This window comes from Oculina patagonica, chromosome 12 (assembly GCF_052425735.1).
Source record: "Oculina patagonica isolate OP01 chromosome 12, crgOcupat, whole genome shotgun sequence".
NCBI classification, from domain to species: domain Eukaryota; kingdom Metazoa; phylum Cnidaria; class Anthozoa; order Scleractinia; family Oculinidae; genus Oculina; species Oculina patagonica.
Window position 1 is genome coordinate 23,010,522 of NC_135769.1, and position 12,031 is coordinate 23,022,552.

The window sequence follows — 12,031 nt, forward strand, 5'->3', positions numbered from 1 at the left end:
GGCACGAAGCGCGGGAAAACGGGTGTGGGCGAGTCACCATTGGTTTTGGTTTTTACTTCTGATTGGATGAGAAAGTGGCGCGAGTTTTTTACATGTAAACCAATCACTGAGCGAAGTAATGCAAACCCAAAGAAAACGCAAATTACTTTCGACACTCAAGTGAAAACCGCTTTATTATTAATAGTGGTCATGCGCTGGCTGAGCTTAGAGATTGTTTTCAGGGAGCGCCACTCAAACAGACGAACAAATACTTCAAATAAACATAACATGGTTCAAACTCCCAACAAACAGGAGGCAGATCAGTTGGCTATTTTATTTACAAAGCGTGGTCGAGGATTTGAACCCGGGACGGCCGAGAAAAAATCCAGCTAGTGGAAGGGTGGGGCTTATCCACTCGATATTTGTGCAACAGAACAGTATATGATTCTAGTTAGCATAAACTAAGACTGACATTCAATACAGTAGGTCCTCGGTATAACGAACGATATTCTTCAGCCTGGCAAAAGTTACAGTAAAATGTATTGAACAGAACCTCGATATAACGAAATCCTCGTTATAACGAACACAATCTGGAAGCCCAAACGTAAAGTGTACCCCGACAACACGCGGCAAAAGGCGAATGTAGAACAGACCAACAAAAATAAAAATACTTTAATCCTTACAGGAGAACAACTTCAAAGACATGTGTCCATGTCTATGTGGATATTAGACATTAAAGCATAAATGTTAGTTTTGACAGTCGTTCAAATCAGTAAATGCTGAGTAGTGCAACGTCACAGCGTGAAAAACAGTTATTAACTATATCTCCATATAACGAACATTTTGTTTGTTTTTCCACAAATTCGTTATATCGAGGTTTCGATATAACGAACCCTTGATATAACGAACAAATTTCCCCAGTCCCTTGGCGCTTCGTTAAATCGAGGTTTCACTGTAATGGGACTTTCAGTGATAGCAAACACTGTTTAGCTAACCGGAATCTGGTGAGCTAAACAGATAACATCATACACTAACATCTGTCAGATGTTAGTCTCGACACGGCGCATGAAACACGCACTACCACAGTGAAGTTTCCAGGTGTACTATCGGCAGACATACCAAGCGTTATGTTTAAGACATCGTTTTTTGTTTTACTTTGTTTCACTTCTTTCTCTTTTAGAACTTTCTTAAGCACCTGCTAACTTGTTTTCGATCAATGCCCCAAGCATCAAAAACATTATCTTTAAACATAACGGGTAACAAAAGGAAGTTATGACCTTAATTTGAAGATAGAAAGCAAACTTCGGCTAAAAATATCGATTTTTTTAAAGATGCGCGGAATCAACTTGAACGGTTTAGCCTCAATTTTTTCAAGTTGCATTATTTCTATCCTAGCCATCTGCAGCCAAAAGACGCTTGTTTACAGTTTCAGTGCCTTGAGCAATTTTTCATAACAATGGACCATTATTTTAAGGTTTCCTATGACACAAGCATAAATTGTGGCTTTTCATTTATCTGTTGAAATCCCCGCAGTTGAAAGCAGAAAGAGCAGTTGAGCCAAACTAATCCAGTTGGTTCGTGGCGCCGAGAACGAAACCATTTTTGTTTCGTAAAACATCTAGTTTGTCAAAAGCTCAGTGCCTCGAAATAATCCAGTCGACTGTATCATGACGGAGTCATCTTGTGAGTTCCTGCTACAGAGCTTGCCCAAAATCTCCGAAGCTGAATACCTACGTTCAACTTTCATCGCTAATCGTCCTTTGAATAATTTTTTAACTTACACCGCCGTCTCCTTGAACATTGTAACAATTTACGCGATAAGAAAAACGTCCTCGTTGCCAAAGACTTTGAAGACACTGCTCCTGAGTCTTGCTGTTTCTGATGTTGGTGTTGGTTTATTTGCTCAACCATTTTACACTTCACTTTTGGTCAAATGGTTAAAAGAAAATAATCCTGGCTGCAACACAAACATGGCTTTTTCAATCGTAACATCCTTGTTTTGTCAAGCTTCGTTCTTCATTGTTGTGGCTGTAAGTGTAGACAGGTTCTTGGCTCTTCATCTTCATCTCAGATATCAAGAACATGTGACTCACAAGCGTGTTGTTGCTGTGGTGATCTCAATATGGGCGTTAAGTGCGCTAAGTTCTTTGATGATGTTGTGGGTACCGAACAATATTCGCTCGGTATTACTAACCTTTGGTACTGTTGGTTTTCTTCTTACATCAGTGGTTTACATCAGAATTTATTTCATCGTAAGACGCCACAAGGATCAGATTCGAGCCCTGCAAGTACAACAAGAACCGCAGATTAGAGAAATGGCAAATTTTGCTAGTCTCGTTAAATCTGCAGTCGGTGTATTTTACGTATATCTCGTGTTTTTGGCTTGTTATTTGCCTAACCTTTTCTGTTTTGCCGCCATTAAAATCTACGGCCCGAGTACTGATTTGAAGATAGTTTGGCTTTTCACGTGGACTCTGGTATTCCTCAATTCATCTTTGAACCCTTTAATTTACTGCTGGAAAATGAAGCATATACGACACGCTATCATGGACATGCTGCGAAGCATTTCTTGGTCCAGAAATCGCACATCACACCAATCTTAGAACCGGCCATGCTTTGCCACGATTATTCACATTTGCAGTGTTGTAATTGTTGATCAATGCTTTCTGTGTATATGTATAATAAGGAACGCGAACAGTCTGAACTCGTGACTTACAAGGGAAAACAAGAGCGAAGTAAAACTTACTAAAAGTAAGAGATTGACAAAGCGTAGATAAATATAGAGTTTGAAACCTCACCATTTAAGTTTATAAACTGTGACCTGACAGTAAAAAGACAATCTTAATGTAATTTATCTCTCTGGGGGAGGAATCGATAATCAAAATTCAGAAAATTAATAAAGTGCTTTACAAGCTAACGCCCCCTCAAGAAATTTGGCTTGTGAATTTGCTAACGTGCAAGGGTCCTGTGTTTGCCGCACTATCGACATAATTGTTGTTACGCAAGGATTTACGCCATAATTTAGAGATGTACTTGGTACAATATCTTAAGTTTGCGCAAATACCTGCATTTTGGAGTTTTACAATTGTTTAATTCCTTTGCCACGTCAGACCCACAATGTAAGCTCGTGCCCAGGGGGGGGGGGGGGGGGGTACTCGGACTTGTAAATGACGGGGATGATCGAATGAAGGCAAAACTCAGGACCCAAAAAAATCCCTAACTCTTCCGACATTACCCAAAAAAATCCCCGGACCAAAAATAACCCCTAAAAAAATCCCTTGCCAAATTACCCCTAAATTGCTAGAAGGGGCAATAACGCTCGTGTTTGTTTATTCATTATACCATAAATACGCCAAGGCCGTGCCAAATCACTTTAGTTTGTTTTTAATACCCAAAAAAGCCCATATTTGAATCAAGTCACCCAAAAAAATACTTGCCAAATCTTCTTACCCAAAAAAAATCCCAAAATGGAAAATTTCAAACCCAAAAAAAATCCTTCGATCATCCCCGTCATTGACAAGCCGGAGTACCCCCCCCCCCCCCCCCTGGGAGCTCGTGATCCTTAGTCTTAGTTTATTTGTGACCTCATCGAGCCGTAGTCAACTTAGGCTGTGGCTTTGACGTGTGAACGTGCGTTTCATTAAACGATGAAATGAGTACAAGCACGGGTTTGTTGCTCTATCACGGTTGAGTTAAGTATTTTTTTAAGTGTTGCCAAATACACACTGGCCGCGGCCGCACTTGAAAGTTAACTGGGTTAATTTTTTAGAAACCCGGTTAAAAATTTCCACAAAACTTAACTAGGTTAAAGTATGGTTTCCAAAACTAACTCGGTTAAATATTTTTAGCGGCCGCATTACGATCAGACCAGACTGAAGTGTTGTCATGATTAAGCTATTTGAAAACAAGCAAAAGCGACCGGCTTTCATGATAATTTTATTACTTGCTCATTTCTTCTCCTGCTTTTAAGATTTATTTCAATGCATTCTTGGCTTACACCGCTCTATTTTTTCCGAATGCGTTCTACGCAAATTTCAAGCCCAGTTGTTTCGAATATGTTGATCTTCAGCAGTCGTTCATCGGCATATCGAAATCGCCTTCAAGGCCTTCAAGTGCACGTTTTTCCAAGGAATCGGCGAAGAGACGGAAGAGATCATCAGAAACCATGAGAGCCCTGTCTGAGCCAAATAATCCGCATTTCTCTGGTGGTTCTAGAGTTTCTTAATAGCAAAGGAAATTATAGAATTAAGCCACGAATTGTGTCCGAACGCCATGTTTGCGTGTGATGGAAAAGAATATCTTCTCTTACATGGAGATGATTGACACATTTGACAAATAAAACAATAGTTGAATCTGATAGGAAACCACTAACCTGGTTAAAACGACCCAGAAAGGTAGTTTAGAATTAACCTAACCCAGTTAAAAAATCTTTTGTTCTTTGATTAATTTCCATGGGAACCGCTAACCTGGTTAAGAGTCGGTTAACTCTCCAAATACGCGGTCGCACTAGACATTTTTTAACCCGGTTAATTTTAATTGATTAATTGGAAATAACTCGGTTAACTCGCCAAGTGCGGCCGCGGCCACTATGAAACTTAATATTTGCAAAGAAATTACTTCTTTTATCACGACCAAATGTGTTTCTTGGGCGTTTTAATATAAAGATACAAGCAAATGAGATTAACTTTGAAAACTGTTCAGCCCAACAGTATTTCAAAAACTCATAGCGCAATCCGTTTAAATCTTCTTTACTTTTGGCCATCCGTACCTTCTTTTGTATTTGCCGTGTTATTGAAATGTTACTACACTGTTTTGAGGGGTCATTCCTATATTTCACCGAATTTTATGGCCATTTCCCATGCCTAAATTGGGGTAAAAACCCGTGACACAGTTTCTTTAATCACCTACACAGCCACCAGAAGGCCGTTTAACAGTGTCATGGCGGCCTAGAATGATAAACCGTAATTTGTTTTCCTTTGCATCATAGCGGAGTCCTGATTTTTGGAACCGAAAGTCGTTTCCCTTGAATTTTCTTCCCTCCTTACCTCACTGCAATTTTACTCCAGATTTCTTGAACCAATTTTTGTTTCTCTCGGAGGATTGAGAAATCGGTATTCCTCCAAATATGGTTAAAAATCTTATTATTATCTAGAATTCCTCTTCATGCAGTACTAATTCCGTCGAACAATGCATCACTGCTGGGAAAATTACCAACCACTTTTGCAAGGAAACATTAGTTGCGCACGTCACAAGGCACTCAAAACTGGCTGGCAATGTGCAGAGTGTACCATTAATTAACACACTTAGCGGCTTTTTGTAAAAGATAAGATAAGAAACTTTATTTAAGTGTCAAAGCCTTATAGCCTGGAAAATAAAACCATACTAACTCTTCGCTTGCCCTCAATATGAAATGACTATCCATTTAATGTTTCCTTGCAGGTGCATGCTAACTTATTTTACATCAAATTGTCTTTACTTTGCTTTACCATTTTAACATATGTGGTTTGCAAGATATAATTTAGTGTTCCTCCTTATATAAAATTTGCTTAAACCGTGCGTTACTGCTGCCAAAGCAAGTTTTAGCAGTCGCGTACAGTACAAAAACGTTGTAGCAATTTGCAAGTGTACTATCAATTAGCATACTAAGTGACTGATAACGACATTTCTGTTTTGCTCTGGTTTTAATGACGCGGAAAATTTTCATATGCACACGCACACCTTTTTATTTTTATCAAGCATGTAGCTAACGATCTTTTTTTTTCGGTTGTATTCTTATCGACATCTTACTCAGAGGATCTAACAGGTCCAAATAAGAGACATCCTTTGAGGTTTATGTAAGCAGATGGATTGCTTGAAAATGGTCACACAGAGAACACTTACATTAATCTCTTGCTTTTATTGTGTACAGTTGTCAAAAAAATTCAAGACCCATTTAAAAAAAAACAATTTCATCTTTATTTCAGTAAATACAGCATACTTCATAAATCATTCGATTTTGTCCCAAAAAATTGCTTTTATGAACACAAAACATCTTAACGAGCGAGTTCTGGCACACTTAACTACCTTCGTTTTCTTGGCATCGCCACTTTAATAAGAAAAGAAATCGTTTAAGCTTAAGTGTTCCAAATAAGTTGGTCCGTGGCGTCCAGAAAAAAACTGATCTATCTTATCTTCGCAAAACAGCTTGTATGTCAAACGTTTAGCGGGCTTGAGAAACTTGACTTGATATCATGAAGACATCTTCTGTGGACTACTGCTGCATTACCACCCCAAAATCTCTGAAATTGAAGACCTTCGTTCGACTTTGATCGCTAGCTGTGTCATCAACAATTTACTATCCCATACCGCCATCATGTTGAACATTGCAACAATTTACGCGATAAGAAAAACTTCTTCATTGCCAAAGACTTTGAAAACATTGCTCCTGAGTCTTGCTGTTTCTGATGTTGGTGTTGGTTTATTTGTTCAACCATTTTACACTTCACTTTTGGTCAGGTGGTCGCAACAAAATAATCCTGGCTGCAACACATATATGGTTTACTTCATCGTTTAATACTTCATCGTTTTGTGTAGCTTCGTTCTTTAGTGTTGTGGCTGTTAGTGTAGACAGGTTCTTAGCTATTCATCTTCATCTCCGATATCATGAACTTGTGACTCACAAGCGTGTTGTTGCTGTGGTGATTTCAACATGGGTGTTGAGTGCATTTCTTTCTTTATTTATTAACGCTCTGGGTTCTGGCAGAAACTCATAAGGGTTGAAACGTGTAACGCGCGCTAACAGCGTTTGAATATTCAGTTTTGCTAAGTACCATATTTGGAAACACGAAGAGTTTGTACGCGAATACTTTACACACGTAATGACACACGCAAAATTTTCGGTTTTGCGGCGAGTTACTTGAATTCCGACTTAAACGCCGTAAATTTCTTACAGAAACTAAGGAAATTCATTAGGCGTATCCAAGTGATGTTCTCCAGACTACTTAACGACGATAAAACAGGAGAATTTAGCCAATTTCAACTTTATTCAACCAAGCTTGTTCAAAAACAAAATTACGCTATCGAGCGCGAGCTAGCGCGCGCTGTGAATTTAATCCAAATATTGCAATTTTGATTGGTTAATTTTTTTTCTCCTTATTTTCCAAATATGGTACTTAGTGTAAACGAATGGGCAAACGCTTTGTACAATGCGAATCATAGGGAGTTACTCCCCTACTAACTATGGTTGTCATCGCGGGTGAAACGAGGAATATATCCAGAAATAATGTATCTGTAATAAACTGTCTTTAAAACTGAGTTCTTCGTGTGCTTTTCAATCGAGGAGTCTTCATGCTTAGTAGTGAACTCATGCGTACGCTTGGTAAATCGGCATGCTGTGAGATTGTTTCCTGACTTTTCACACAGCGGACTTCCTCAAGTTAGTCTCCCCTTCATGTAATTCTAACATTGTCAACAAGAGCTAAGAATGATTTTTTTTCCTCGCGTTTAAAACTTCCTACTATATAAAGCTTAGCTGAGTAGAAATCGTTTTTAAAAAACTTTTTTTGCTAAGGCCTTGATAGTAATGATTTTTTCCCGCCAAAAGACGCGGGTTGCCACCGGAGCCTAGCTCGTTCCCAGGCCTAATCCGTGCGTACGGACGTACGTACGCGACAACCAAAATTTCTCGGTTCGATAGGATACTATTTGCCCTGTCTGTTCCCTTGTACCCGCATGTTACCAATGGAGCTACGCTACGCGCCTTCGGCGCGTGGAGCTCCGCTACAAATTTTTCGTGTTTCCAAATATGGTACTTAGCAAAATGAATATTCAGACGCTGTGCGCGCGCGTTACACGTTTCAACCCTTATGGGTTTCTGGTTCTGGTCAGTATTTTCTCCCTAATAGACCCTTCCACGGTTTCTGACACCATCTTGGTTGGGGGGCAAACACGGCAAAATTTACAGTAAATGTATGGGAAAAATCGGGAGTTTGACGCTCGATAATTCGAGGACCGTTGACATTCTGAAACTTTTGTGAATTGCAAACTAAAGATACTAGCTAAAAGAGTTAACTGATTAAATTTGAAGGGGATCGGTTTACTTAGAAGCGAGAAATCGTACTTTTAGTTTTTCATACAAATGCTTCTAAATTTTCCCGCGAACGGCGGCTCCATTTTACAGAGAAATATATGAAAAATGAAAATCTTAATTTGCGGCTTTCTAAGTGAAAGTAAAATTCTCAAATTTGATCGGTTAACTCTTTCATCTAATATTTTAGGTTTGTAATTCATAGAAGTTGCAGAAAGTCGACCTTTTTTTCGAATTATCGAGCGTCAAACTCCCGATTTTTCCCATACATTTACTGTAAATTTTGCCGCGTTTGCCCCCCCAACCAAGATGGCGTCAGAAACCGTGGAAGGGTCTATTATATTCATTATTGGAATTCTTTGTCTCCTTCTTACAACGGATTAGTGGAAAACACGGGGCCGGGGTCCCGGGGTGTGGAAAACGCGGGGTCCCGGGGTCTGTGGAAAACACGGGGTGTGGAAAACACGGGGTGTGGAAAACGCGGGGTGTGGAAAACACGGGGGTGTGGAAAACACGGGGTCCCGGGGTCTGTAGAAAACGCGGGGTCCCGGGGTCTGAAAATAAAACGAAGGTAAAAAAAAATTCTGGCTAAAAAGACAAGTTTTCTTCCTTGCGTTGAAAAGCCTAATATACATGTCGTAAAAAATTAAAAGCCATTCAAGTATGTGAATCGTATACTTGTCCTTCTTTTGGGAATATTCGTTTTTTTCCATTTTATAGAATTAACAATTTATCAGGAATCCGAAAATAAAACTACTCCAAGAAGAACACAGTACAAGCCAATAATGAAACGGGAAATACAGGCAGACAATTTTCTAGTCATAAGTAATTTATCGTGCCAGGAAAGGGTTAAACCGTGGACCTTATTGTGCTCTTAGAGTGAACGCTATATATTTCAAATTTTCAAAATAGTTTTTGTTATCAAAAGACCAGTACAAAAATGTAGATCAGATAAATTTAGCTTTCTAATTTCACAAGCAAACCTGGTCTTCTGCCGAATAGGAGGACCGCAGTATAGCTGCCTGCCTCTAATTAATTTACCTTAGCGGCGTCTGCGTACAGGTTGCAAACATTGTCCGCCGAATTAAGTCAAAATGTAATTCTTTTATTAACTACCACCCGATCGTGTATAAAATCTGTCGCTCTCATGTCGGACTTTGCTATATTCATGTAGCTCTAAGCTGCAGCTAAAAGTAAACATATGCGTGGAATAACTATGACATGCTACCGGTCATATATCAATGCACAGAAAACGGATATAAGATATAACAACCATAATCAGTAGAGTACGGTAGATGAGTTAACTTTGGATCCAAATGAGACCCTCCCGATTTCTTCTTTCTCGCTTATTTCTTTCCACTGAAACTACGCAATTCCGTCCACACTTAACTTTTTTTGGCCGTGTTATCACGGTCGGCAGCTTTCTTTATTTTCAGTGCTGAAACCACGGCACCACACGACGATTCATGAATGAAACTAGGTGAATGAAGTCAGCGCCTGTGTCAGATATGGGCGAAGTTGGCGCGTAGTTTGTCTTAATATTTATTTTCGTATACCTGATAAATTGTTAATTTTATAAAATGAAAAAAACGGATATTCCCAAAAGATCACAAGGACAAGTATATGATTCACAAACTTGAATGGCTTTTTACGACATGAATATTAGGCTTTTCAATGCAAGGAAAGACGTTTCACCAAGATATCCTTAGTTTGGTGATAAATTATTAAACTTGTCTTTTTAGCCAGAAATTTTTTTTTACCTTCGTTTTATTTTCAGACCCCGGGACCCCGTGTTTTCACACCCCGTGTTTTCCACACCCCGCGTTTTCCACACCCCGTGTTTTCCACACCCCGTGTTTTCCACACCCCGTGTTTTCCACAGACCCCGGGACCCCGCGTTTTCCACACCCCGGGACATCTTACAACAGTGGTTTACATCAGGATTTATTCAACCGTACAACGCCACAAGAATCAGATTCAGGCCCTGCAAGTACAACAAGTAACACAGAGTAGCGATATGACAAATTTTGCTAGCCTCATTAAATCTGCAGTCGGTGTATTCTACGTATATCTCGTGTTTTTGGCTTGTTATCTACCTCACTTTATATGTTTGGCCGCATTTAAAATTTACGTCCCGAGCATTGCTTTGAAGAAGTTATATCTTTTCTCATTGACTATTGTATTTCTTAATTCATCTTTGAACCCTGTAATTTACTGTTGGAAGATTAGACACATTCGACACGCTATCATGGACACACTGCGGAGCATGTCAGTATTTAAACTCAGAAATGGCGCATCGCACTAATCGTAGAAGTAGCCAAATTCAGTGTTTTCATTGTTGATGAAAATCTTTTGTACATAATTAGACCTCGAGCAGTCTGAGTTCGGGCTGCATCAGGTCAAATCAGAGGGCATTAAAACTAAGTAAAAGAACGAAATTGATAAAGTGCGGTAATTTCTTACACACTTAGTTCAATTAGAGTTCTATTTTCTAATGCTTATTCCAATTGCTTTAGGGAATAGAGCTTTGTGTTAAATTATTAGCAATAGTATTAATATTATTAACAAAAAATAAGAATGATTTATGTCTAAAACACCTTTATGCCAAATATAACAATGATTGACAATGTTGTAGCAAAGAATTGTTCGCTGTTGTGAACATAGAACGAAAACATTTAGCAACTCTAAACGAAATTGATAAAGTGCGGTAATTTCTTACACACTTAGTTCAATTAGAGTTCTATTTTCTAACGATTATTCCAATTGCTTTAGGGAATAGAGCTTTGTGTTAAATTATTAGTATTAATATTAATATTATTAACAAAAAATAAGAATGATTTATGTCTAAAACACCTTTATGCCAAATATAACAATGATTGACAATGTTGTAGCAAAGAATTGTTCGCTGTTGTAAATGAAAAGCAGTTCCATTCAATATCTATTGTATGTTTTGTCTGCATCAGTTTGCAGGTATAGCATTAATTAACATACTGAGCGGCTTTTTAGGGGCACTTTGTACAGTCTACTTTTAATAATATTTAATAGATATCCACAATTTTTTCTGTGCAGTTGCTAGAGTATGTTCTATCGACACCCAAGGCAGTTAACCTTATTAACTTAAATTCATTTAATCATATTAAACATATATTATTTGTGACCTTTACGTTATCAAAAGTTTCTTTTTGTATAACGTTAGCTCAAACAATAAAGCTACCAGCAAGCTATTAGGCAATAGCAATATTCCGCGGCCGTCATTGAAATCAACGGCCCAAGTATCGCTTTGAACAGATTTGCTATTTTCTCAGTGATTCTTATATTTCTCAATTCATCTTTAAACCCAGTATAATTTACTCCTGGAAAATGAGACACATTCGACACGCTATCATGGACACACATGTCTTGGCTCAGAAAATTGCAAATCACACTAATCGTAAGGCCAGCCATGTTATGCCAGGATTTTCCACATTCAGTGTGGTCAAATCGGGAAATTTAATACTCGCGAAATATGGTTCTTGATTTGTCGCGAAATTTATTAGATACTTGCGAAATTTAGTGAGAATAAGGTAGCTACTAAACAGATAACATCAGACTAACATCTGACAGATGTTAGTCTCGACACGGCGCATGAACCACGCAGTACCACAATGGAGTTTCCAGGTGTACCATTGACAGACATACCAAGCGTAATTTTAAGACATCGTTTTTTGTTTTACTTTGTTTCACTTCTTTCTCTTTTAGAACTTTCTTAAGCACATGCTAACTTGTTTCCGATCAATACCCCAAGCACAAAAACATTACCTTTAAACATCAAAAGGATGTTATGACCTTAATTTGTGGATAGAAATCAATCTTCGGCTAAAAATATCGATTTTTTTAAGATGTGCGGGAACAACTTGAACGGTTTAGCCTCAATTTTTCAAGTTGCTATCCATTTCCATCCTAGCCATCTGCAGCCAAAAGGCGCTTGTTTACAGTTTCAGAGCCTTG

At 38.6% G+C, this 12,031-nt stretch overlaps 3 protein-coding genes and 1 pseudogene across 3 annotated transcripts in view; 3 read left to right on the forward strand and 1 right to left on the reverse strand.

Moving 5' to 3' along the window:
• The window catches only part of LOC144632334 (uncharacterized), a 229,078-nt gene that overhangs the window by 80,264 nt on the left and 136,783 nt on the right, over window positions 1-12,031 (reverse strand). The gene's annotated exons all lie outside the window — the stretch shown is intronic.
• LOC144632248 (uncharacterized) overlaps window positions 1-12,031 on the forward strand; it is a 66,338-nt gene that overhangs the window by 13,684 nt on the left and 40,623 nt on the right.
• LOC144632307 (adenosine receptor A2a-like) lies at window positions 1,577-2,824 on the forward strand. The gene has a single exon (XM_078490928.1). It carries the CDS (start codon window positions 1,647-1,649, stop codon window positions 2,580-2,582), a length of 936 nt encoding a protein of 311 aa, XP_078347054.1. The 5' UTR covers window positions 1,577-1,646; the 3' UTR covers window positions 2,583-2,824.
• On the forward strand, window positions 6,332-10,349 carry LOC144632182 (adenosine receptor A2a-like; annotated as a pseudogene).

Coding starts and splice junctions, on each gene's coding strand:
- LOC144632307 (XM_078490928.1), top strand. CDS start 1,647: ATGACGGAGTCATCTTGTGAGTTCCTGCTACAGAGCTTGCCCAAAATC.